The 27298-nt window shown below is 38.6% G+C and overlaps 1 protein-coding gene across 2 annotated transcripts in view; it reads left to right on the plus strand.

Annotated features, from left to right (window-relative positions):
* ZC3H6 (zinc finger CCCH-type containing 6) overlaps positions 1 to 27298 on the plus strand; it is a 94845-nt gene that overhangs the window by 25537 nt on the left and 42010 nt on the right. For both annotated transcript variants that reach the window (XM_037807646.1, XM_037807647.1), the window contains exons 2-3: positions 17188 to 17368; positions 25598 to 25720. In XM_037807646.1, coding sequence (XP_037663574.1) covers positions 17188 to 17368; positions 25598 to 25720 — 304 coding nt within the window. The remainder of the gene's footprint in view (positions 1 to 17187; positions 17369 to 25597; positions 25721 to 27298) is intronic.

Here is a 27298-nt window from a genome sequence, read left to right on the forward strand (position 1 = left end):
TTTGATAGTTTCAGGTATTTACTGCTAGCTATTCGAATTCATTAGAACCTAAAAAGGGTTGTCTATATTGTGCATAAGAGTGCCCACCAGAGTGACCTCTCGGCTCCTTTTGAAATCTCTCTGCCACTGAAGCTTATTTCATTTCCTTTCACATCCCCCTTTTGGTCAAGAAGATGTTCTTCATCCCATGATGGTGGGTCCAGATTCCTCCCCGGGAGTCATATTCAACATTGTCAGGGAGATTCACTCCCCTGGGTGTCAGATCCCACGTAGCGAGGAGGGCAGTGATTTCACCTGCCAAGTTGGCTTAGCTAGAGAGAGGGGGCCACATCTGAGCAACAAAGAGGCATTCGGGAGGAGGCTCTTAGGCACAATTATAGGGAGGCCTAGCCTCTCCTTTGCAGCAACCGTCTTCCCAAGGGTAAAACCTATGGTAGAGGGCTCAGCCCATCGAACCACCAGTCGCACATCAGCAACCATCGAGGTGGGGAAGCCCAACACCCCTGCATTCTCCACCAGCTCCTCAGGGGGGCTCTGCATATTTTTTTCATTTTTTTTTAATTAACTTTTTTTAAATCAACTATATCCAAAAAAAATTAAAAAAAAAACAACCCACGTACAATAAAAAAAAAATTTCAAACAAACCGTAACAAGGGAGTAAGAAAAAGACAACTAACCTGAGATAACTACTTTACTTCCAACATGTTCCTACTCTATCCCAAGAAAATAATCTAATATAGCAACATTTCTGTGAACTTGTTCCTACCATAGCCATCAGAAATTAACAGACCATAGTCATTCCTGGGCATTCCCAGAACGTTAAATTTACCCACAATAGCTTATCTGTTTTTATTGGGTTATCATTTCCCCTTCCTTAATTGCTCTCTATTGCTAGTTCCCTACATTCTACATTATAAACCATTTGTTTTACATTTTTCAATGTTCACATTAATTGTAGCATATAATATTTCTCTTTTTGTGCCTGGCTTATTTCACTCAGCATTATGTCTTCAAGGTTCATCCATGTTGTCATGTTTCACTACATCGTTCCTTCTTACAGCCACGTAGTATTCCATCGTGTATATATACCACATTTTATTTATCCACTCATCTGTTGAAGGACATTTGGGTTGATTCCATCTCTTGGCAATTGTGAATAAGGCTGCTATGAACATTGGCGTACAGATATCTGTTCGTGTCACTACTTTCAGATCTTCCGGGTATATACTGAGAAGTGAAATAGCTGGATCAAAGGGTAACTCTGTATCTAGTTTTCTAAGGAAGTGCCAGACTGACTTCCAGAGTGGCTGAACCATTATACAGTCCCACCAACAATGAATAAGAGTTCCAATTTCTCCACACCCTCTCCAGCATTTGTAGTTTCCTGTTTGTTTAATGGCAGCCATTCTAAATTGGTGTGAGATGGTATCTCATTGTGGTCTTAATTTGCATCTCTCTAATAGCTAGTGAGGCTGAACATTTTTTCATGTGTTTCTTGGCCATTTGTATTTCCTCTTCAGAGAACTGTATTTTCATATCTTTTGCCCATTTTATAATTGGGCTGTCTGTACTATTGCCATTGAGTTGTAGGATTTCTTTATATATGCAAGATATCAGTCTTTTGTCAGATACATGGTTTCCAAATATTTTTTCCCATTGATTTGGCTGCCTCTTCACCTTTTTGACAAATTCCTTGGAAGTACAGAAACTTGTAAGCTTGAGGAGTTCCCATTTATCTATTTTTTCTTCTGTTGCTTGTACTTTGGGTGTAAAGTCTAGGAAGTGGCAGCCTAATACAAGGTCTTGAAGATGTTTCCCTACATTATCTTCTAGGAGTTTTATGGTACTGTCTTTTATATTGAGATCTTTGATCGACTTCGAGTTAATTTTTGTGTAGGCTGTGAGGTAGGGGTCCTCTTTCATTCTTTTCGAAATGTATATCCAACTCTCCCAGCCTCATTTGCTAAAAAGACTGTTAGGTCCCAGTTCAGTGGCTTTGGGGGCCTTATCAAAGATCAGTTGGCTGTAGATCTGGGGGTCTATCTCTGAATTCTCAATTCGATTCCATTGATAAATATGTCTATCTTTGTGCCAGTACCATGCTGTTTTGACAGCTGTGGCTTTATAATAAGCTTCAAAGTCAGGGAGAGTAAGTCCTCCCACTTCATTTTTCTTTTTTAGGGTGTTTTTAGCAATTTGAGACATATTCCCTTTCCAAATAAATTTGATAACTAGCTTTTCCAAGTCTGCAAATTAGGTTGTTGGAGTTTTGATTGGGATTGCATTGAATCTGTAGATGAATTTGGGTAGAATTGACATCTTAATGACATTTAGCCTTCCTATCCATGAGCATGGAATATTTTTCCATCTTTTAAGGTCCCCTTCTATTTCTTTTAGTAGAGTTATGTAGTTTTCTCTGTATAGGTCCTTTACATCTTTGGTTAAGTTTATTCCTAGGTACTTGGTTTTTTTAGTTGCTATTGAAAATGGTATCTTTTTCTTGAGTGTCTCTTCAATTTGTTCATTTCTAGCGTATAGAAACATTACTGACTTACATTCATTAGTCTTCTATCCTGCTACTTTGCTATGTTTGTTTATTAGCTCTAGTAGCTGTATCATCAATTTCTCAGGGTTTTCTAGATATAAGCTCATATCATCTGCAAACAATGACAGTTTTACTTCTTGCTTTCCAATTTGGATGCTTTTTATTTCTTTGTCTTGCCGGATTGCCCTGGTTAGCACTTCCAGCACAATGTTGAGTAACAGTGGTGACAGCGGGCATCCTTGTCTTGTTCCTGATCTTAGAGGGAAGGCTTCTAATCTCTCACCATTGAGTACTATGCTGGCTGCGGGTTTTTCATATATGCTCTTTATCATATTGAGGAAGTTTCCTTCAATTCCTGCCTTTTGAAGTGTTTTTATCAAAGAGGAATGTTGGATTTTGTTGAATGCTTTTTCAGCATCTATTGAGATGATCATTTAATTTTTCTCTTTTGGTTTGTTAATGTGTTATAATACATTGATTGATTTTCTTATGTTGAACCATCCTTGCATGCCTGGAATGAACCCCACTTGGTCATGGTATATGATTTTCTTAATGTGTCTTTGGATTTGATTTGCAAGTATTTCGTTGAGAATTTTTGCATCTATATTCATTAGGGAGATAGGCCTGTAATTTTCCTTTTTTGTAACATCTTTGCCTGGTTTTGGTATTAGATTGATGTTAGCTTCATAAAATGAGTTAGGTAGTGTTCCGTTTTCTTCACTGTTTTGAAAGAGTTGGAGTAAGATTGGTGTCAGTTCTTTTTGGAAAGTTTGGTAGAATTCCCCTATGAAGCCGTCTGGCCCTGGGCATTTATTTGTGGGAAACTTTTTGATGCCTAATTGGATCTCCTTGCTTGTGGTTGGTTGGTTGAGGTCTTCTATTTCTTCTCTGGTCAGTCTAGGTTGTTCATATGTTTCCAGGAAATTGTCCATTTCCTCTACATTATCCAGTTTGTTGGCATACAGTTGTTCATAGTATCCTCTTATAATTTTTTTAATTTATTCAGGATCCTCAGTAATGTCACCTTTCTCATTCATTATTTTGTTTATATGCATCTTCTCTTTTTGATTTTGTCAGTCTAGCTAGGGGCTTGTCAATCTTGTTGATCTTAAAGAACCAACTTTTGGTGTTATTTATTCTCTCTATTGTTTTTTTGTTCTCTATGTCATTTATTCTGCTTTAATCCTTGTTATTTCTTTTCTTCTACTTGGTTTAGGATTGGTTTGCTGTTCATTTTCTAGCTTCTTCAGTTGATCCATTGGTTCTTTGATTTTAGCTCTTTCTTCCTTTTTAATGTATGCATTTAGTGCTATAATTTCCCCCTCAGTACTGCTTTTGCTGCATCCCATAGGTTTTGATATGTTGTGTTCTCATTTTCATTCGTCTCTATGTATTTAGCAATTTCTCTTGCTATTTCTTCTTTAACCCACTGACTCTTTATGAGCGTGTTGTTTAACCTCCAGGTATTTGTGAATTTTCTAAATCTCTGATGGTTATTGACTTCTAATTCTATTCCATTGTGGTCAGAGAATGTGTTTTGAATAATTTCAAATTTTTTAAATTTACTGAGGCTTGTTTTATGTCCCAGCATATGATCTATTCTGGATAAAGTTCCGTGAGCACTAGAGAAGAATGTGTATCCTGGTGATTTGGGATGTAGTGTTCTGTATATGTCTGTTAAATCCAATTCATTTATCAGATTGTTTAGGTTTTCAGTTTCCTTATTGGTCTTCTGTCTGGTTGATCTATCTATAAGAGAGAGTGATGTGTTGCAGTTTCCCACAATTGTGGAAACATCAATTGCTTCCTTTAGTTTTGCCAGTGTTTGTCTCATGTATTTTATGGTACCATGATTGGGTGCATAAATATTTATGATTCTTATTGTTTCTTGTTGAATTGCCTCTTTTATTAGTATTAGTGGCCTTTTTTGTCTCTCATAAAATCCTTGCATTTAAAGTCTATTTGATCTGAGATTAATATTGCTACTCCTGCTTTCTTTTGGCTGTAGCTTGTATGAAAGATTTTTTTCCATCCTTTCACTTTCAATTTCTTTGTGTCCCTGTGTCTAAGATGAGTCTCTTGTATGCAACATATTGATGGTTCATTTTTTCTAATCCATTCGGCCAATCTATATCTTTTGATTGGGGATTTTAATCTATTTACATTCAGTGTTATTACTGTGAAGGCATTTCTTGAAACAGCCATCTTATCCTTTGGCTTATGTTTATCAGATATATTTTTTCCCTCTCTCTCTTAATGTCCTTTGACGTACCCATACTGAATCTCTTTAGTACTAAACCTTTCTCCATATCTCTCTCTCCTTTCTTTGTTTCTCTGTCTGTAGGGCTCCCTTTAGTATCTGAAGTAGGGCAGGTCTCTGGTTAGCAAATTCTCTCAGCATTTGTTTGTCTGTGAAAAATTTAAGCTCTCCCTCAAATTTGAAGGAGAGCTTTGCTGGATAAAATATTCTTGGTTGGCAATTTTTCTCTCTCAGAGTTTTAAATACGTCATGCCACTGCCTTCTTGCCTCCATGGTGGCTGCTGAGTAATCACTATTAGTCTTATGCTGTTTCCTTTGGATGTGGTGAATTGCTTTTCTCTTGCTGCTTTCAGAACTTGCTCCTTCTCTTTAGTGTTTGAGAGTCTGATCAGAATATGTCTTGGAGTGGGTTTATTTGGATTTATTCTATTTGGAGTTTGCTGAGCATTTACAATTTATGTATGTATGGTGTTAATAGGATTTGGGAAGTTTTCCCCGACAATTTCTTTGAATCCTCTTCCTAGACCTTTACCCTTCTCTTCGCCTTTTGGGACACCAATGAGTCTTATATTTGGACATTTTATATTATCTATCATATCCCTGAGGTCCATTTTGAGTTTTTCGATTTTTTCCCCGTTCTTTCTTTTGTTCTTTCATTTTCCGTTCTGTCATCCTCCAGGTCACTGATTGCTCATCTTCCTCTAGTCTTGTTCTATGAGTATCCAGAATCTTTTTAATTTGGTCAACAGTTTCTTTTATTTCAATAAGATCATCTGTATTTTTATTTACTTTTGAAATTTCTTCTGTATGCTCTTCTAGGGTCTTCTTCATGTCCTTTATATCCTGTGCCATGCTCTTCTTCATGTCCTTTATATCCTGTGCCATGCTCTCATTGTTCATCCTTAGTTCTTTGATTAATTGCTCCAAGTATTGTGTCTCCTCTGATCTTTTGATTTTGGTGTTTGGATTTGGGTTATCCATATCGTCTGGTTTTTTCATATGCTTTAAAATTTTCTGTTGTTTTTGGCCTCTTGGCATTTGCTTAACTTGATAGGATTCTTTTAGGATATGCAGACTGATTCAAACCCTTATCTCTAATTTGTCAGATCTACAGCTTCGTGGAGTACACTTTCTCTAACTAATGAGCAGGTGGCATCCACAAGCCACCTATTCCCCTCAAGCCAGTTCTCCCCCACTGTTCTAGTTTGCTAATGCTGCAGAATGCAAAACACCAGAGATGGACTGGCTTTTATAAAAAGGGGGTTTATTTGGCTACACAGTTACAGTCTTAAGGCCATAAAGTGTCCAAGGTAACACATCAGTAATCAGGTACCTTCACTGGAGGATGGCAAATGGCGTCCGGAAAACCTCTGTTAGCTGGGAAGGCACGTGGCTGGCATCTGCTCCAAAGTTCTGGTTTCAAAATGGCTTTCTCCCAGGACATGCCTCTCTAGCAAGCTTGCTCTTCTTCAAAACGTCACTCACAGCTGCACTCCCTTTCCTCTCCTTGAGCCAGCTCATTTATATGGCTCCACTGATCAAGGCCCACCCCGAATGGGTGGGGCCACGCCTCCACAGAAATATCCCATCAGTTATCTTCCACAGTTGGGTGGGGCGCATCTCCATGCAAACAACCTAATTCAAACGTTCCAACTTAATCCCCACTATTATGTCTGCCCCACAAGATTGCACCAAAGAATATGGCTTTTTTCTGGGGGACATAATACATTCAAACCGGCACACCCACTTTGTCTTTGTGGTGAGTGGGGGTCTGAGTGTTGTGGGGTCCAGTTGGTGCACTAAGCTTGCATGTGTAGTTGGTGTTGCCCGTCCTGCATATGGGGCATGTGTCTGAGCGGTTAGGGAAGGGGGCGGCTTTAATCATCATATCTCCCAGGTGGTCCTGGAGATTGAAAGCTGCTGCAATAGTCTAATCCTTCAGTTGAGTCTTGCCACAGTTTGTCTCTGCTGCTGACCCACAAGTCCTTGGTATTGGCGTATGGTCCCTGGGACTTGTGAGTAGGTCCCTCTTCCAGGCCATGCACTCCCAGGTCCTCTGCTGAGGGACGACTGTGCTACGTCACAGGTGAGCGCCGTCCCCCCAGGGCAGTTCTGGGCTGCAGGGCTGCGTAGGGGCGTTCCCAGTCTGCTGAAAGGATGGCTGAATGGGGTGTGTTAATTTCCCCCTTTACACACAGCTCCGCCTTCCCAGCTCCAGGACAATTAGCTGAGGGTGTGGGAAAGGCTAATGTCCATGCCCGATATTGTGTTGTGTGTGTGTGTTGTTGGAAACACTTCCTGTCACACTGGGTTGTTTGGGCAGCTCTGGGCTGTGGTGCTGGCGTTGGGCAGGAGTGTTCCCAGCCCACTGGGAAGATGGCTGTAAGGGGACGACCCCCTTTTCTTGGGAAGTTGTGGTGTTTAGCGAATTTTCTCAGTCACTGGACTTATTGCCTTGTGTCTCAGAGCTCTTTTAGCTCTGATCTTGTCTGGGCCCAAATTGCAAGTCTTTTAGGCTTTCTGTAATGGGCTTCTTAGAGTAATTGTTTTAGAAAAAGATAAAAAAAAAAAAAAAAACAAAGGCCCTCCTTGCAGATCTAATGGGCTATTGAAATGCTAAGAGACAAGGAGATTAGGGCAATTAAGGAACAATCAAGAAAGCAGAGAAACTGGCTCTTCAGACAAGGAAACTCACCCTCTGGATTTGCATATGAGCCTGACTCTGTTTGAGCCCTGCCCTTCTCCGTTCTATGTTCACCAGAACTCCAAAAAGTCTCTGTTTTTATTTTTGGGTTTGTTTTTTTTTTTTGTTTTGTTTTGTTTTTGCTGTTTTTTCTAGCCCTATCTCCTCTCTGCCGGCTGGCTGCACCCAGATTCTCCGGTGTCTGGTCTCAGTCTATCTACATTTGGAGTTTGGATCAGCAGTCTCAAGTTTTCAATAAGAGCCGCAACTGCAGTTCTCCCTCCTCGTTCCCAGCACCAATGGCCCCTCCTCACACGGGACTGAGACTGGCAGGGAGGGGCACAGGTCCCCTGGCCGCAAGAACAACAGATTTCGTTGATCTCAGCTGCTCCACGCGTTTGTGAGTGTTGTATGAAGTATGCCTAAAGTCAAATTGCTCTTCAGTGTCTGGTCCACGCAGTTCCTGGTCCTACCTACTGCCCTGGAGGAGTAACTAAAACCTACACCTCACCACTCCGCCATCTTGCCCCGCCCCGTCCGCATTATTCTTGAGTGAACATAGATTATTCACCACATAGACATATGCTAGATCAAAAAACAAGTCTCAATAAATTCAAAAATGTTGAAATTGTATAATGTATCTTCTCCAGCACAATGGAATGAAGCTAGAAATCCGTAACAGAGGGAGAAATGGAAGATTCACAAATAGTTGGAAATTAAACAACATACATGTAAACAACCAGTGGGTTAAATAGGAATTCAGAAGCAAAATTAGGAAATATCTGGAGGTGAATGAAAATGAAAATAATGAAAACTTATCGGATGCAGCAAAAGTAGTGCTGAGAGGGAAATTTATAGCTCTAAATGCTTATGTTACAAAAGAAGAAAGATTTCAAATCAGAAATCTAGACTCAAAATGTGAAAAACTAGAGAAAGTGAGCAGAAGAAGGAAACAGCAAAGTTTAGAGTAGAGATAAATGAAACTGAAAATAACAACAACAACAAAAAAACAATAAAATCATCAAAACCAAAAGTGAGTTCTTAGAGAAGTTCGATAAAATTGACAAATCACTAACTAGACTGGCAAAGAAAAAAAGAGACAGGATACACAGAATGAAAATCAGAAATGAAAAGGGGGACATTACTACCAACCCACTAAATAAAAATGACTGCAAGAGGATACTATGAGAGAGAACCTAAGGTGGCGGCTAGGTGAGACAGGGCAGAAAAACACCTCTGTAAAAAATACTGGATAAAAGCCAGAGAGTGGCCCAGAACATCAGTTCCAGTGATGCACCAGCCAGACAAGGTCTGCTGTATCCACAGGGACCGTGCATTTGGTGAAACCAGGAGTCTGCATTCTGAAACGAGTGAGTGAGCTGGCTGAAAGTCCGGCGGCTGCACTGCGGTGTGGGGAACCATGGGTTGGCGTTTTGAGATGGACTGGTTCTTTTAAAAAAAAAAAAAAAAACCTGGGAGTGGCTGCAGATACGGCAGCAAGAACCGCATGGTGGGGCATGGCAGGAACAGGCTGTGCCAACACCTCGGTATCTGGCATAGAAGATAGCCCTTCCCACACCCGCTGCTGATTGCCCTGGAGCCAGGAGGGCAGAGGGGAGCCAAAAGGGGAAGCCATCTCCCTGGTGGGCTGGGGACGCTCCTGCCCGGGGACGGAGCCACAGCCCAGAGCCGCGCCAGGGGTCCCAGTGTGATGGGGAGTGTTTCCCACAGCACCGTGCACAAGCCACAATATTGGCCATGGACAGTGGCCTTTAGTGCACCCACAGCTAATTGTCCTGGAGCTGGGAAGGCAGAGCTGTGCAAAAAGGGGGAAATTAACACGCTCCATTCAACCATCTTTGTAGCAGGCTGGGAATGCCCCTGCACGGCCTGGCGGCCCAGGGCTTCCCTGGAGGGCCGGCGCACACTTGTGACGTGGCACAGCTTTCCCTCAGCAGAGGTCCTGGAAGAGCACAGCTGAGAAGGGGGACCCGCTCGGAAATCCCAGGGACCCTACACCAATACCAAGGACTTGTGGGTCAGCGCTAGAGACAATCAGTGGAAAGACTGAAATGAAGGCTTAGACTCTTGAAACAGCCTTAAATCTCTGGGAACACCTGGGAGGTTTAATTATTAAAGTTGCCCTGCCTCCCTAACTGCTCAGACACACGCCCCACATTCAGGGCAGGCAGCACCAACAGCACACCCAAGCTTGGTGCACCAGTTGAACCCCACAAGAACCAGACCTCCACACACCACAAAGACAAAGTTGGGGAGAACTGACTTGAGGGGAATAGGTGACTCATGGACGCCATCTGCTGGTTAGTTAAAGTGTACACCACCAAGCTGTAGATATGACAAATTAGAGATTGGTGTTTTTCATATTCTGAAAGAACCCTATCAAGTAAAGCAAATGCCAAGAGGCCAAAAACAACAGAGAATTTTAAAGTATATGATAAAACCAGATGATATGGGGAACCCAAACCCAAACACCCAAATCAAAAAATCAGAGGAGACACAGTACTTGGAGCAATTTATCAAACAACTAAAGAAAAACAACGAGAGCGTGGTACAGGATATAAAGGACATGAAGAAGACCCTGGAAGAGCATAAAGAAAAACTTGCAAGAGTAAATTAAAAAAAAGATGATCTTATGGAAATAAAAGAAACTGTTGACCAAATTAAAAAGATTCTGGATACTCATAGTACAATACTAGAGGAAGCTGAACAATGACTCAGCATCCTCGAGGACCATAGAATGGAAAATGAAAGAAGAAAAGAAAGAATGGGGAAAAAAATGAAAAAATTGAAATGGATCTCAGGGATATGATAGATAAAATAAAACATCCAAATTTAAGAGTCATTGGTGTCCCAGAAAGGGAAGAGAAGGGTAAAGGTCTAGAAAGAATATTCAAAGAAATTGTTGGGGAAAACTTCCCAAACCTTCTACACAATATAAATACACAAAGCATAAATGCCCAGCGAACTCCAAATAGAATAAATCCAAATAAACCCACTCTGAGACATATTCTGATCAGACTCTCAAATACTGAAGAGAAGGAGCAAGTTCTGAAAGCAGCAAGAGAAAAGCAATTCACCACATACAAAGGAAACAACATAAGACTAAGTTGTGACTACTCAGCAGCCACCATGGAGGCAAAAAGGCAGTGGCATGACATATTTAAAATTCTGTGAGAGAAAAGTTTCCAACCAAGAATATTTTATCCAGTAATACTCTCCTTCAAATTTGAGGGAGAGCTTAAATTTTTCACAGACAAATTGTGAGAGATTTTACTAATAAAAGACCTGCCCTACTTCAGATACTAAAGGGAGCCCTACCAACAAAGAAATAAAGAAAGGAGAGAGAGAGATTAAATTTCACAGACATGTATAGAACATTACATCCCAAATCACCAGGACACACATTCTTCTCTAGTGATCACAGATCTTTCTCAGAATAGACCATATGCTGGGACATAAAACAAGCCTCAATAAATTTAAAAAAATTGAATTTATTCAAAGCCATTCTCTGATCACAATGGAATACAATTAGAAGTCAATAACCATCAGAGATTTAGAAAATTCACAAACACCTGGAGGGTAAAAATGAGGGGGAGAGGAAAACATTCCCATATAATAAAAGCTGAGGGACTTCATCACCAGTAGATCAGTCCTGTAAGAAATGCTAAAAGGAATTGTGCAGGCTGCAAGGAAGGGACACTAAACAATTGACTGAAACCACATGAAGAAATAAAGATTTCCAGTAAAGATCACATGGTAAATATAAATACCAATACTACTGTATTTTTGATTTGTAACTCCACTATTTACTTCCCACAGGATCTAAAATACATAAAGTGTAATGTTAAACCAGTGGTTTTGGACTCAATATAAAATATGTAATTTTTGACAAGAACTACATAAAGGTGGGTGAATGGAGGAGTATAGGAACATAATTTATGTGTCCTATTGAAGTTAAGTTGGTATCAAAGAAAAACAAGATTGTTATAGATTTAAGATGTTAAATTTAAGCCCCACGGTAAACACAAAGAAAGTATCAGAGAATTTGACCATAGAGATGAAAAGTAGAGTATGAGTTACGAGAAGTGGGGGAAGGGGCAATGGGGAGTTAAGAAATGAGTGTAGGGTTGCTGTTGGGTTGAAGAGAAATTTCTAGTAATGGATGGTGGGAAGGTGATGGCATTGCAACATTCTAAATGTGATTAATCCCACTAATGGAATGCTAGGGAGGGGGTGGAATGGGAAGATTTAGGCTGTATATATGTTTCCACAATTGGAAAGAAAAAAAAAAAAAGACAGTCTAAATAGATAATGACAATTAAATGCCAAGGATGATCCTGGATAGGGTCTGAGGATGGAGGACAGGAGGCTCAAAGGGACACAGTTGGGACATAAGAAAAAAAAAATGAAATATAGAATGTAAGCTTTGTATCAATGTTGAATTTCTTGAACTTCTTAGGTGTGCTTAATGGAATTGCATAAAAGAATGTTCTTGTTCATGGGAAATGTATATGTGAATTATATTGTTTGTTCAAGGATGTGTGCAGCTTGCTCTCATATGTTCAGTAAACAGAGCAATAGATGATGGATGATAGATTGGGAGGGAGGGAGGGAGGGAAAGAAAGAAATAGTGGTGTGACAGGATATTAAAGTTAGTGGATCGGGGTATCGGGAGAGGGGGGTCAGGGTATGCTGGTGTTCTGTGTATGGGGTTTGTATTGTTTCTGCAACTGTTCCTGTAAGTTTGAATTTATTTCAAAATAAAATTTAAAAAAAAACACAAGAGGATACTCTGAACAACTGTGTGCCAATAAATTAGAACACCTAGAAGAAATGGACAAATTCTTAGAAACACACAAACTACCTACATTGACTTAAGACATAGAAGGTCTCAGCAAACCAATTATTAGTAGAGATTAATTGAGTTATCAAAAACCTGCCATGAAAGAAAAGCCCAGGACCAGATGGCTTCACAGTGGAATTCTACCAAACATTCCAAGAAGACCTAACTCCAGTTCTGCTCAAACTCTTCCAAAAAGTTGAAGAGGAGGAAAGACTCCCTTCTTCTTTCTGCGTGGCCAATCTCACCCTCATACCAAAGCCAAATAAAGATAATACAAGAAAAGAAAACTATGGACCAGTATCTCTTATCAATATGGATGCAAAAATTCCCAATTAAATACTAGAAACTGAATCTAACAGCATATTAAAAGAATTATACCCCGTGATCAAGTGGGATTTATCCCTGGTATGCAAAGGTGGTTCAACATAAGAAAATCAACTGATGTAATACACATTAACAAAATGAATGAAAAACACCACATGATCATCTCAATTGAGCAGAAAAGTCATTTGACAAAATCCAGCACCCTTTTTTGATAAAAACACTTTGATCATTAGAAATAGAAGGAAACTTCCTCATCATGATAAGGACATGCATGAAAAGCCCTCAGCTAACATTATACTCAACAGTGAAAGACTGGAAGCTTTCTTTCTAAGTCCAGGAACAAGACAAGGAAGCCCATTGTCACCACTGTTATTCAACCTTGTACTAGAAGAACAATTAGGCAAGAAACAGAAATAAAAGGCACCAAAACTGGAAAGGAATTAGTAAAACTTTCTCTATTTGCAAATGATATGATCCCTTATACAGAAAATCCACAGCAAAGCTCCTTGAGCTAAAAAGTGAATTCAGCAAAGTGGTGGGGTACAAGGTCAACACCCAAAAATCAGTAGTGTTTTTATATACAAACAATGAACAATGGGAATAAGAAATCAAGAAAAAAGTACATTCAAAACAGCAACTTAAAGGAATCAAATACCTAGGAATAAAACTAATGAAGGATGTAAAGGATTTGTACATAGACAATTACAATACATTGCTAAAAGAAGTCAAAGACAACTTAAATAAATGGAAGAACATTCCGTGTTCATGGATTGGAGGACTAAATATTGTGAAGATACCAATCCTACCCAAAGCAATTTATAGATTCCATGCAATTCCAGTTAAAATTCCAACAAGTTTCTTTGAAGAAATAGAAAAGCCAATCATCAAATTTATATGGATGGGTAAAAGGCCCCAAATAGCTGAAACCATCTTGAAAAAGTAGAATGAAGTTGGAGGACTTAATACTGACACTTTCCAATCTTAAAACTGATTACCAAGCATGGGAATAAAACAACATGGAACTGGCACAAGGACAGACATACAGACCAATGGAATCCAATTGAGAGCTCAGAAATCAACCCTCACATTTATAGCCAGCTGATTTCTGACAAGGGGGCAAAGATGACTCATTTGGGAAAGAATAGTCTCCTCAACAAATGCTTCTGGGGTAACTGGATCTCCATTTGCAAAAAAAAATGGGGGGGGGGCTAACTTACACCATATACAAAATCAATTCAAAGTGGATCAGAGACCTAAAGATAAGAATTAGAACTATTTAACTCCCAAAAGAAAACATAGGGAAACTTTTCAGGATCTTGTGTTAGGCAGTGGTTTCTTAGACTTTACACCCAAAGCACAAGCAACAAAAGAAAAATAGACAGTTGGGACCTCATCAAAATTAAAAACTTCTATTCCTCAAAGGACTTTATCATGAAAGTTACATCACAGCCTACACCATGGGAGAAAATATTTGGGAACCATACCTGATAAGGGTTTACTATCCAGAATATAGAAAGAAATCTTTCAACTTAAAAACAAAAAGACAAACCACCAGTTAAACAATGGGCAAAAGACTTGAATAGACATCTCTCCAGAGAAGATCTTCAAGTGGCCAGAAAGCACATGAAAACATACTCAACATTATTAGCCATCAGGTTTTGATGCAAATCAAAACCACCATGAGATAACTATTTCATGCCCATTAGAATGGCTGCTTTTAAAAGAAGAGAAAATAACAAGCGTTGGATAGGATGCGGAGAAATAGGAATGCCCATTCATTCCTGGTGGCAGTGCAAAGTGATGCAGCCATTGTGGAAGACACTAGCCAGAATATACCCAAAAGAATTGAAAGCAGAGACTTGAAAAGATATTTGCAGACCGATGTTCACAGCAGCATTGCGCACAATTACCAAACGATGGAAGCAACCCAAGTGTCTATCAGTGGATGGATAGATAAATAAAATATGGTATATACATACAATGGGATATTATTCAGCCATAAAAACAATGAAGTCTTGATACGTGCGACAACATGGATGAATCTTGAAGATACCAAGTTGAGTGAAATAAGCAAGACACAAAAGGACGAATAGTGTATGATCTCACTGATTTGAAACAATTAGAATAAGCAAACTCAGGAGACTCAGAATCTAGAATAGAGGTTAGCAGGGGTGTGGGATAGGGAATGTGATGTTAGGCTTACAGTGGACAGGCTTCTTGTTTCGAGTGGGAGAAATGTTCTGGTAATGCATGGAGGTGATGGCAGCACAACGTGAACGCAGTTAACAGACTGAAATGTATATCTGAATGCAATTAGAAGGGGAAATGTTGGATTGTATATATATATATGTATATATAGTTAAATATATATATATATATAGTTACAGAATTTAAAAAAGAATCCATGGAACTACACTCCACAAACAGTGAACCTTAAGTTAAACCATGGACTATAGTTAATAGTACAATTATAAAAATGTTTTTTCATCAACTGTAACAAATGTTCCACACCAATGCAAATTGTTGGTGGTGGGGTGGTGTATGAGAATCCTGTCTTTCATGCATGATGGCTCTCTAAACCCACAACTTCTCTAAAATAGAAAAAAAAAAACATATAACAATTTTTATGCTTTAAAGAGCATAAAAAGTTGGAGGAAAGAGGTGGTACAAGAGAAGATAAAAGCCCGTAAGTTTTGTTTTTTTTTTTAAATGTTATCATGGTATAAATATACACAGTAAAGTTCACAATTCTTAAGTGTACAGTGTGATTACTTTTATATCCATATATATGTGTATATAGTTTCACTATCAGGCATATCAATATACAGAATATTTCAGCACTACAGAGGATGCCTTAGTAGCTCCTTTTAGTTGCATACCCCTCACCTCTCGCCCCCAGAGATAATCACTATCCTGATTTCTGTACCATGGGTTAGTTTTGCCTGTTTTTGAAATGCACAGAAATGAAATCATACAGTATTTTCTTGTGTTTGGCTTCTTTTGCTATCATTATGTCTCTAAGACCATATTGTTATATGCAGCAGTGGCTACTTCTTATATATCTATATACACACACCACAACTAATCTGTCCCTTTACCTGTTGATGGAGATCTGGATTGTTTCCAAGTTTTTAGTCTTATGGCTAAAGCTGCTATGAACATTCTTATACTTGTCTTTTGGTGAATATCTGCACTAATTTCTCTTGGGCCATGAGATTTTATAGTTCTATAAAAGCTCAGAACTTTTCATTAAAGTGCTGTGGTGGTGTGAAGCTGTATGCACTTCAGAAAAACATATTCTTAAATGGAATCCATTCCTGTGGGTGTGGACCCATTGAAAGTAGGACTTTTGATGAGACTACTTCAGTTAAGGTGTGGCCCACTTCATTCAGGATGGGTCTTAATGCTATTACTGTAGTCCTTTATAAGTGGAATGAGTAGAGAGAGAGAGAGAGAGGCCCCAGAGCAAGAAGCTGAACTCAACAAAACCCAGACATATCATCACTGAGGATTTTTAGTAAGAGAGTGACATGATCAGTTTTGCATTTTAGAAATGAAACATTCCTATTAATTTTAAATTATCTAAAAAATGCACACACCATAGTTTGGTTGTCTTGTTTGCTATTGGTCATACAAAGACATTTGTCTTTCTGCACCACAGTGTGCCTACTATTTTTAGTATGTATTTTTTCAAACTGTAGTGTTACTGAAGGATGATTAAATGTTAAACTTATTTTATATATATCAGGTGGTTAATTTGCATTTATAATACTATTAATGAATATTTTTGCCTTCTATAACTATGTATGAAACTGGCATAATCAATAGAAAGTCAGTCTGTTTCTAGAATTCAGCCTCCATAATAGTAAAGATACTAGTATTTGTAAAGTGGAATTAGATTTATGGTTTTATTAAGAATATTTTTTACAGGTTCAGTTGAGGAATCTACTATTTTCCTTTTGTGGCTGGAGTTTTGTTAAATATCTACATATTGAAATTTGTTTACCTGTTTAAGTTTACTTTGTTGCTGAGAATTAACAATAGATTTGTTCTATTTTAAAGCTATTCATAACTGTCTATGGGCCATTAAGTTAAAAATCCCTTTCAGTAGTTAGAGTGTTTATGTCCTGAAGTATTTTAGTTTAACTTCCGTTTTGAAGGTACTTTTGTAGATGGTAACTATTGCAGTACTTTGGGATGACACTGGATGCATGCATTCATTCATTTTGTGAGAGTGATCTTTATCTAAATCACAGTTCAGCAAACTTTGGCTGCTGAGAATGGTTCTTATATTTTTAAAAGATTGTAAGAATAAAAAAAGAAGAAGAATTTGCAACACAAACCTAAGATATTTACTATCTTGCTCTTACAGAAAAAGTTTACCAATCCCTGACCTAAATGAATCTAACTTAAATTCTTGGTATGGGCTTTTTTCTTTTGAAAATGTTTTTTTTATAAGATTTATTTTAGAATTTACATTTGAAAATTAAAGTTGTCATTATCTTCTGCAGAGAAGATGGGGAATTAGAAGATGGTGAAATAGATGATGGAGGATATGAAGAAACACAAGAAAAGGAAACAAAAGAGGATGAAAAGCAGAAAAGTGAGAAAGCCTACCGAAAATCAAGAAAAAAACATAAGAAAGAAAGAGAGAAGAAAAAATCCAAAAGGAGAAAACGTGAGAAACACAAGGTTAGTTAGAATCTACATTTTATTCTTGGTAAATTTCTGTGAAATGTAAGATTCTGAAAACTAGAACGTATAAATCATTTCCTAGTTTCTTATAAAAATCTGTGAATTAGATTTTTATTAATATGATTAATAGATTTTCTGAACATAAAGATTAAATGAATTATTCTAAAATAAAGATTTAAAAATAATCCAGGTAACTTTTAATGCAGATTAAAATAATCTTTTTAGTTTAGGGAAGATCATTTGCAAGGACATTGAGAGGTCCAGGAGGGAAAGCTTTCTTCTCTGCAGATCCGATCAGCAGCAGTGTCGCTGTCCCTGGGTCTGTGCTTTTTTCACTCCTCTATACTACAGGGCCTTGCTGCGGAAGCCTCCCCACCAGAGGCGAGGCCCATACGGTGAGGGGCACAAAGCCTCTGCCCTTACTGGAGATTACATCCAAATGGGAAGGAGGGAGACAATAAATAAAAAACAAATGCATCACGGAAACAATAGGGTAGAGAAGGGGGACCTGTGCTGACAGATTAATCAGGGAGAGGTTAGCAGCAGGGTTGGGGTCATTTGAAGCTTCCTGAATTCCCCCTATGAAAACAGAGTAACTAGGATAGCAAAGCCAAAACCCACTGACAACATCTATAAAAAAACGAAGTAGCAAGTTATCCCTACAAGCCTCAAAAATACAAATGGATACGGCCAAACTGCAGAAAACAAGACCAGCGTCGAGTAAGCAGCTGTGCAGGAAGAAGCAGAGGGAAGGCCAAGGGGCTTCCAGAAAACAAGTTGCCAACAGATACTCATCCCAGAGGGAGGGGTCCCCACTCAAAATGGAAAGCGCATGGGCCAATCAGAGAAAAGCAGCAGAAACTGGGAGGGGCTTCACCAGCCCGGGTTCACAGGTGAGAACAAAGGGACCCAGGATAACGGGGATGTTGGGGCTCTCCGGGCCCATGCACAGCGAACCCTGACCAACCAGGGTCCCTCTTCCAGGGCAGAGTCCGGCAGTGAGGAGGTGGCTTCTGGGAATACAGTCCAAGTTGAGAGGGCAGACATACTAGGGGACAAGGAAAGCAGTGGTCAGGACAAAAAGCAGTGGTCAGGGTAAGGGAGAAGAGGAGCGTGTCTCAGAAAGTCCACTTCATGAAACTACAGGAGCAGTAATCCTAGAGACTGAAGCCAGCAGAGCTGTCCTGGCCCCCTCCCCTCTCACACGTGAGCAGCAGGATAGGATCATAGTCACATCCCATATAAATTATTATAATGGAGAGAGTAATATTCTTTCAGAAAAGAAGGAATGCTTACAAAACATGGGAAAAATTTAACCTAATATTTTAAAGTGATAAAAATTAAACATACGATACAAGCTGTGACCAAACAGCATATATAGAATTGGGAGTGGGGATCCTGTGATCACCCAGGCAAAAAGACCAGGTACCTTATTAAGAAAGGAAAATCAGATTTATATAAAAAATTTTTGACATCAAAACTTTATGCCATTGTGGTAAAAATTGACTGTTTTACAGAAATCCTTTTCACAGCAATTTTAAAGGGAAAAAAAATGTTATGCAAGGAGATAATGAAGTAACATATTTAAATAAGATACTCAAGGAAATAAACAATATGCCATGGATTTTATATCCATTTAAATACTGATCTTCAAATAAAAAGACCTCAGACAAACAGTACATATGAGAACTAAGGAAATATTGTTCCCATGAGCCTTCCTATAGAATATACTAGAAAACCAATTAGATAACCAAAGTGATTGGAATGAGTGAGTGAGAGAGAGGGAAAGATCTATGTACATACAGATGTGTTACTTGTAAAAGACTAAATGGTTAACGTAAAGGGGGCCTTGTGTTATGTACTGGAACATTACAACTGTAAAAAAATTTCAGGAAGAGAAAGAGTATATGGTAAGCAGAATAGGCTTGCTGATTGTCTTATAGTTATTAACTGAGAGTAAAAGGATATTCAAATTATCATGGAAATGACAGAGAGGAAGGAAAAGAGGTTACTACTTAAATTCACCATTGCTCCTGTCAGCAAACAAATAGTAGGTGAAAAAGGGAAGAGGACTAGATTATTGGATAAAGGTAGTATCATTGAAAAGGAAATTACTGAACCAAAAATACAAGCTTTCCTAAATATAAAAAGTACTCTCCAACAATTCAAAATACAACCCTAAGCTATGTTCAAGAGAAAGATTAAAAAAAAAAAGTGGATAAAGCTATACCAGCCAAATGCAAAGAAAGAAAAGTGAAAGTCACAGTGTTGATATCTGAAAAAGTCAAATTCAGCTCAAAAAGGCATTGAAAGCAACCAAGAAGGGCGTTTATAATGTTAACGGTTACAATTCACAATGAAGATGTCATTGATATTGTATACCCCCAAACACAGCAAGTTTCATAGAGCAGAAGCAACAGGTGCTAGAAGAAACAGGTAAGAGCACACTAATAATAGGAGAAATGTCTTATTCCAAAGAGCTCAGTCAAGTGAATAGAAAGGGAGTAAGGATATTGTGGAGATACTGTAAATATATATTAAACTCTGAATCCTGAGAATACAGAGTCCTCTCAAATATAGCTGGAATATGAACACTGACCATATCAGAGCCCACAAAGAAATACCCAATTAATTCAATACAATAGAAATAGAAGAAAGAACCATCTCAAACTACAATGCAATAAAATTAGACATTAATAACAAAGTCAGGAAACAAAAAGGCCTTTCTGTTGGAGCAGCCTGTTGAACATAGGGGAAATACAGGTTAAAACTGCAGAATATCATGAAGATGATGATGATAAAATCTTGACATACCAGTATGTATAGAATATAGCTAAAGTAATTGTCAGAGAAATATGTATAGTATTATAGTATTAAATATCCATAGCAACAAAAATGAAAAAAAGTGAATTACTCATCCAACTTGAAAAGATAGAAAAACAATAAAGCAAAACAAAAGAAAAAAAGGGAAAAGGGAATTAATAAAGTTACAAAGCAGAGCTAATGAGTTAGAATGGAAAACTGGTGGTAATTAAAAAAAAATCAATAGCATATACAAATCATTGGCCAACCTAGTCAAGAAAACAGGGAAAGCATAAATAAGATTAGAGATGGGGTGTGTGTGCAATAACTATTAAAACTATTAAAGGCTTAATTGTAGAATTCTATGAAAGTGAGTATGAAGACCAAGATGAAATGGGTAATTTTGTTGAAAATTGCTACTTAACAAAATCTGTTGCAAAGAATCAACGAGTCTGTTGGAGAAGGTAGTGTAAAACGTCCCCTACTAAGAAGCGCAGAGGCAGATGTTTCACAGAACTTTTCCAAGTCGAGTAATGGCTCACCAGCGGGGCCTCTCCTGCGGCTGGCTCCGGGCTAGCCTCCCGGGCACGGGGACACGACCAGGGCTCTTGGCCGCACCCTCGGGGCTCTGGGTTCTGCCCTGTGAGTCTCCTTTTCTCATGAAAGGCAGCACAGATTCGCAGCTAAGTGGTTTTCTCAGTCTGCTTCCTGCCACTAGAATTTTAGTGGGGGAGGGTTAGTGGCTTCTTTTCATTTTGTACTTTCCCTGCCCCTTGCTGTCCAGTATGGCCATGTTTCTACTGATAATGGTTTTCAAACCCTTTGTGGGCCTCCTGTGACTCACTGTGGGCCACCCCCAGGTAACAGCCACACACTGATTGCTTCAGTATAAGCCCTTTGGCTTGGCGGTGTCCCCACTGTTCCTTGGCGAGGCCTGGGAGGCACAGCTGTCATCTCCTGCAAGGCCGCCGTTTCTGGCTGAGGAGCGCCCTGCGGCAGCACCCGGGGTCTCTCCCTCAGTGGCATCCTCAGACCACCTTTCCCGACAGAGCGTTGAATGTGCATTGTTAGCCACTTGGAGAGGCTGAGAACTTTCCAAACCCTCAAGTCCTGGCTCCTTTTTGTCTAACAGTCCTTTTAATTCATCTCTCTCTGCTCACATTTTACCATGAGCAGCAAGAAGTCAGCGTGCCTGAGGCACTGTGAGCATTTCATTGGAGCCCTTAGCCGGCACCCACTTCCTCAGGCACAGTTTCTGTTTTCCACCACTGCAGGCACCGGGGTTGCTCATTTTTTTGCAACTTCATAACAAGGATTTCTCTTCTTCCAATTCTGTTATTAGTTCAAATTTCTAATAACAGTAATTCAAGACAATTTAGGCTTTCACGAAGGCTCTTCTTAAAGTCCTTCTGGTTCCCAAACTCCTCCCACATTTTAGATACTTTTTATAGCAGCACACCACTTCCAAATACCAAAATCTCTATTAGTTATCTATTGTGGTACAACAGATTATCCCAAACTTAGAAACTTAAAACAATAAAAATTTATTATCTCCCAGTTTCAGTGCGTCGGGAATCTGGGAGGTTCTGGCCCAGCGTCTCTCGGGAGGTCACTGTATAGCCATCTCCAGGCCCAACGGGACAGGACCCTCTCTCAGGCTCACGTCTGGGCTGCTGTGGGTCTCAGCTCCTCACCAGGTGGACCTGGCTATGGCCGCCTGGGGTCCCCGTGGTATGTCAGCCGGCTCCCCCCAGGCGAGTGGTCCAAGAGCAAGCGAGGGCCAGAGACTGCACCTGAGAGGGAAGCCACAGGTGACGTGACCTCACCTCTCACGCATTCTGGTTGCTAGGAGTCACTGAGTCCAGCTCACAGGGCAGACGGGTTAAAGAATTTGTGGACATAACTTTGAAAACACCACCCGAGAATAGATAGGAAAATCTGAAAGAGAAGAATATGTGGAGTGACCCTAACAGGTATGAAAGCAAAATAAAGCCTCTGTAATTAAAATGGTGTGAGGTTGGCACTTGGAAAAATAGACAGTGGAGCAGAACACAGACCCAGAAATAGACCCAGAGTGTGTGGGAGTTTCCATCACGACAGAGGGGCATCTTAGACAGAAGCTCTGCACTCACTAAGCAAGAACTACCCATTCCCCCTCCTCTCCGCCTCTGCTAACCTCTAATCTACTTTCTCTCTCTGATTTTGCTTCTTCTAGATGTTTCAAACAAGTTGAATCATACAATAGTTGTCCTTTTGTGACTGGCTTGTTTCACTCACATAATGTTTTCATGTTCAGCCGTGTCATCACATGTATCAGAACTTTTCCTCTTTATGGATACACCACATTTTGTTGCTCCTTTATCTGTTGGTGGTCACTTGGGTTGTTCACACCCTTTGGCTCTTGTGAATATTGTCGCTGTGAATGTGGGTGTGTAAGTGTCTGTTTGAGCCCGTTTTTAGTTCTTTGGGTGTGTACCTAGAAGTGGAATTGACAGTCATATGGTAATTATGCTTAACTTTTTGAGGAATGTTTGTTTTTTTAATTGGCCATGGAAGTACATTTATGTATTATTTGTTTGTGATTACCAAAGTAATATAAAGTTAATTATTTAAAAAATTCAATCATGAGAGAAATAAATAAAAAGAGAAGGCTCCCTGTCATTTCATCCCCCAGATAATAGTTGGTATGTAGTCTTCCAGAGATTTTTCTCATGTATGTACCAACATAGAAGATTATCATTTGTATGGTACAGGATTTGTTTTAGAAAGACTATTGAAATTTGATGTTTTGGAGGATGAGAGGCTGATCCAAGTTTGTGGCATTAAGAGTGGTGAGAAATAGATAAATCTAAGAAATGCCATAAAAGGATACTTGGAGAAGAGTGAAAGGGAGTAATCAAATATGATTCCCACATTTTTAGCCATGGAGAATGGTGCTGTTAGTAATAGCTGTCAGAAGGTAGGTAGAGCTAGTTTAGGAAAAAAGATAGTGAATTTAAATTCAGATCTAATGAAGTTGAGGCAAAAATGAAATATCTGGAGGGAGCTATACTGAATACATGGGAAGCCAAAGAGTTAAGAGTTTCCACTGGAAAAGTAGTCTAGGGTGTAGCTGTTAACAGCCCCTGAGAGCTGCAGCTTTAGGAGAGTGCTTTATCAAGAGAATATATGTTTAGGGCAAAGTAGTATACACAGAAGTAGGAGAAGCCTCTTCCTCTTTGTAAACATCCCAAATAGCATGCAGAATGCCTCTGAAAACCACTTGTTGAGTTTTTGTGATTGAGGGAGTCAGAAAAAAATTCCAAGAGGAGGAAATTTTTGAATTTGGTCTTAAAAATAATTAAGTCTTTTTTAATGATAAAAGCTACATATTCAAAGAAAATTAAACAATGTAGACATATTTAAAAAGAAAAAAATTATCAAAAATTAAACTAGCAACAGTAACCACAGTAGTATTTTACTGCATTTCCTTTATCTTTTTTTCTATGCTTCTTTCTATGCTTTAATATTAGAGATAATACTGTTTAATTGATTTTATATTTTCCATTTCTTACTTACTGTAACAAGAAAAATATTTGTATGTTGCTATAAAATCTTCCAAAATGTCATTGTAATTGATGCCATTACTGTACTTTAGTAAGTCATTCTCTTCCTGCTGGGAATGTAGAGGGGCTAAATCTTGGAGGACAGGAGGAATTGGCTAGTTAGCCACAGAGAAAGAATATTTCAGATTCCGAGAACACAAAAGCAAAAGAGGCGAAAAAGGATAGTGTGTTGGGGGAACTCACCTAAGTCCCTAAATTCTTTCTGTCACAATGTGAATATTTAAGGCATTCACAAAGTGGCTTTCCGGCTGGCTAATTACTCGTTGAGCTATGTGTCATTGCCCTCTTTACCCACCGTCAGGAAAGCTGATGCTACTTGTTAAGAGTTCTGTAGTAGACATACGAATTTAGACTTGAACTTTAGTACTTACCAATCAAGTATATTGAAGAAAATAATCCACCAATGTATTATAGGTAAAATAACAAAAAACAAAGAAACACTTTGAAGCAACAAACAATTTGAGTTTTTGTTTGTATTTTTAAAATAGAGGGAAAAAAGGAAACACAAATTCTCGAATAAATAAGTGTGCCATCTTTTAAAAAAAGTACCATTTCTTTTTAATTTTTAAATAACTTTTAATTACACTTGACTATTTCCTAGTATTTCTAATGTAGTTCAATTGTTAATTTCAGGTCAGTGGTTACTTCTTATCATTATATGTGAACCACAAAGTCCGTATGTTGTAGTCTTATTTATTTATTTTCGGAATAGCCTGAAGAGCCTTCTCCCTTAAACAGAACCTTCTCTTCTCTGAATGAAGTGTCTTCATTTGAGCTTCTTGAGCAATTCTTATCCCTTTAGTGAAAAGTTTCCTTAGAACTGAGCAAACTTGGCTTTTTAAAGGGATAATATTTTCTTCAAAGCCTGACCAACAATGATTAGGTACAGTTAAAGTGAAACATTTCAACAGCATATTTATAAAAAGATTTCTTCATATCACCTACCAAATCAACAAAAACAAAATTAATATCAACATCACCACAAAAACAAACCCCAGTGGAATTAAAAACAAAGTACAGGAAAACAGTTTGTCTTCCTGCACAAAAGACCATTTAAGAATGAGGTAGAGTAAAGCAATCTTCCCTTTAAAAGCATCAGAGTTCAACTGAGTTCAGGAAATTTTACTGACTTGGCACTATACCTAGATACTGGGATTACAAGCATGATAAAATTGCAGCGTCAGCAACTTCATTAGAGAACTCTTTAGAGAAGGTATACAACCTGGGAAGGTAATTATTCTGACCAGTTGTAGGAGATTGTTGATATTTCTTTGAAAACTGCTCTCCTACATGAAAAAGCTTACTCTTGATATTTGTCAATCATTATCAATTACTTGTGGTTTTCATTTCACTTTTGTTCTATTTTTGGGGGCTGGGTCTATTTCATACTTGTAATTTGGAGTGCTTTGGTAAATAGAATAAGAACTCTAAAGCCATTTTAGGTAAATATAAACTTAATTTTACATGCTCTATTCATGTTCTAGAACCCTTTTTGGTGATGAACCAATTTTTATTTTCTGTAAGATTAGCTTAAATCTAACATAATTTGTAGCATAGAGATGCATTATTTCTATTTGAAGTCCTGGGGCTTCATAAATACTGACGTAAAGTCCCTGAGCCCAGAAGATATGCTTTCTCCCCGAAAACCCTAGAGAAGTGGTGGCCTTTGGAGCAAGAATTTTCTAGTTAATATTTCAAGGTCTACTAGGATGATATAATCTGATGGTTAGAACCTCTGACTGAAACAAGCTTATCTAGTTATCAGTTAAAATTTCTTCCTTCTGTAAATGTTCCTTTTTTGTCTTTTCCCTCCTTTCAGCACAATTCGCCATCTAGTGACGGCGGTTCAGACTACAGTCTTGGTTCAGATGTTGACCGGACAGAAAGTTCCCGTAAAAAAAGAACTGGTTTCTACAGGGATTATGACATTCCGTTTCCTCAGGTATTGCCTTTTAAAGGGAAAAATCGAATTTTCAGTTTTATTTCTTTGCTTTTGGGTATTTTGAAAAAAATGTTTTATAAAATGTATGCCACAAATCTCAAATATTTGAAAATAAAGAGTATGTAAGAACACTGGTTATCTAGCATGGTTAGAAAATGAGGTATAAGTGAATTTTGACAATAGGCAGTTTTTACCTCTTTAAATGCAAAATTATTTGAAGCATTTTGAACAATTTTTAAAACAACATGACATCTTACAACTTTCTTAACAAGTTGCACTGTATAAACAAAGTATTTGTTGTGAATGTGAGTTATTACTACTGCTGGGAAAACAATGATGCGCTCGGAGCGCCGTGCAGGCCCGCGGCACCTCGAGGCTTATTGCCAGCCCCCTGTGCTCAGTTCCGTCTACCTCCTCCCAGCCTGCAGACTCAGCTGCTGCATTTGTTGGAGTTATTTCCAAATTCTGACTGTTGTTTCCTTTATAGCTAAGGTTGCTCCCCAAGTGACCATTGAATAAATGAGGTTTTATTAAAATGTCTTCTTTTAAAATTTGAAAAGGAATTACCCTCTAGTTAGTAATTTTGTCCAGTTAAGTGACTATTGGAACGTGTGTGTCTTCAGCATGTCTGAGGATTGTGGGGTCGGTGGTGCAGCTGCCTTTAGAACGTGTTAGACCAGCCCAGTTCAGCAGGCGTTGGTGTGGCACCTGAATTTCATCACCGGTGACTGGATTTCCTTTTAGAGCTCGTCAGCAGTCATTTGAATATAAGATGCTCAGGCTGAGCCTCGCTGTTTCAGATAAAAAGGCATTTGAGAAGATGAGGTAACGAGATTTATGAGCTCTGAGTGACTCCGACAGAGGAGGTCCAGAGTATGGACGCAGTGGCCGCATTACTGTAATAATACCCAGCCTTCTATAGGCTACTCCAGAGCTCAGGATTAATTTGTGTGTATAAACAATAGTGCAGTTTTAAGTCTCTCATATATTTTTAAAACATTATGCAGTTATTGATTGTCATCACATATTGACTATTATGTATCCCTCAAAATACAATGTTACTATTTTTGCTTTAAAAATCTGTTAAAGAAGTTAAGAAAGGAAAAAAAGACGGTGTGTTATATTTTGGGATTCTGTACCTACCCACGTTTTCATGCCTGTGCTCTTCCTTCCTTCCTGAGTTCCAGTCAGGTGTCGTTTGCTTTTTTCTTTTTTTTTAATTAACTTTATAAAAAAAAACAGATAATAAAAAAACATTTCAAACAAAACCAAAACAAAGGAATAAGAAAAAACAATCTAGAATAACTACATTACTTCCAACATGTTCCTGTTCTACCCCAAGAAAATATACAGACTATAACCCAGGAAAGGAATAAGAAAAACAGATAACCTAAGGTAACTGCATTTCTGTGGACTTTCCTACCATACCCACCAGAAATTAACAAGCATAGTCACTCCTGAGCATTCCCAGAACGTTAAATTTATCATTCCCCCTTCACTAATTGCTCTGTATCTCTAGGCCCCCTACATTCTACATTATAAACCATTTATTTTACATTTTTCAGTGTTCACATTAGT

Source organism: Choloepus didactylus, chromosome 17 (assembly GCF_015220235.1).
Source record: "Choloepus didactylus isolate mChoDid1 chromosome 17, mChoDid1.pri, whole genome shotgun sequence".
In the NCBI taxonomy this organism is placed as follows: Eukaryota; Metazoa; Chordata; class Mammalia; order Pilosa; family Megalonychidae; genus Choloepus; species Choloepus didactylus.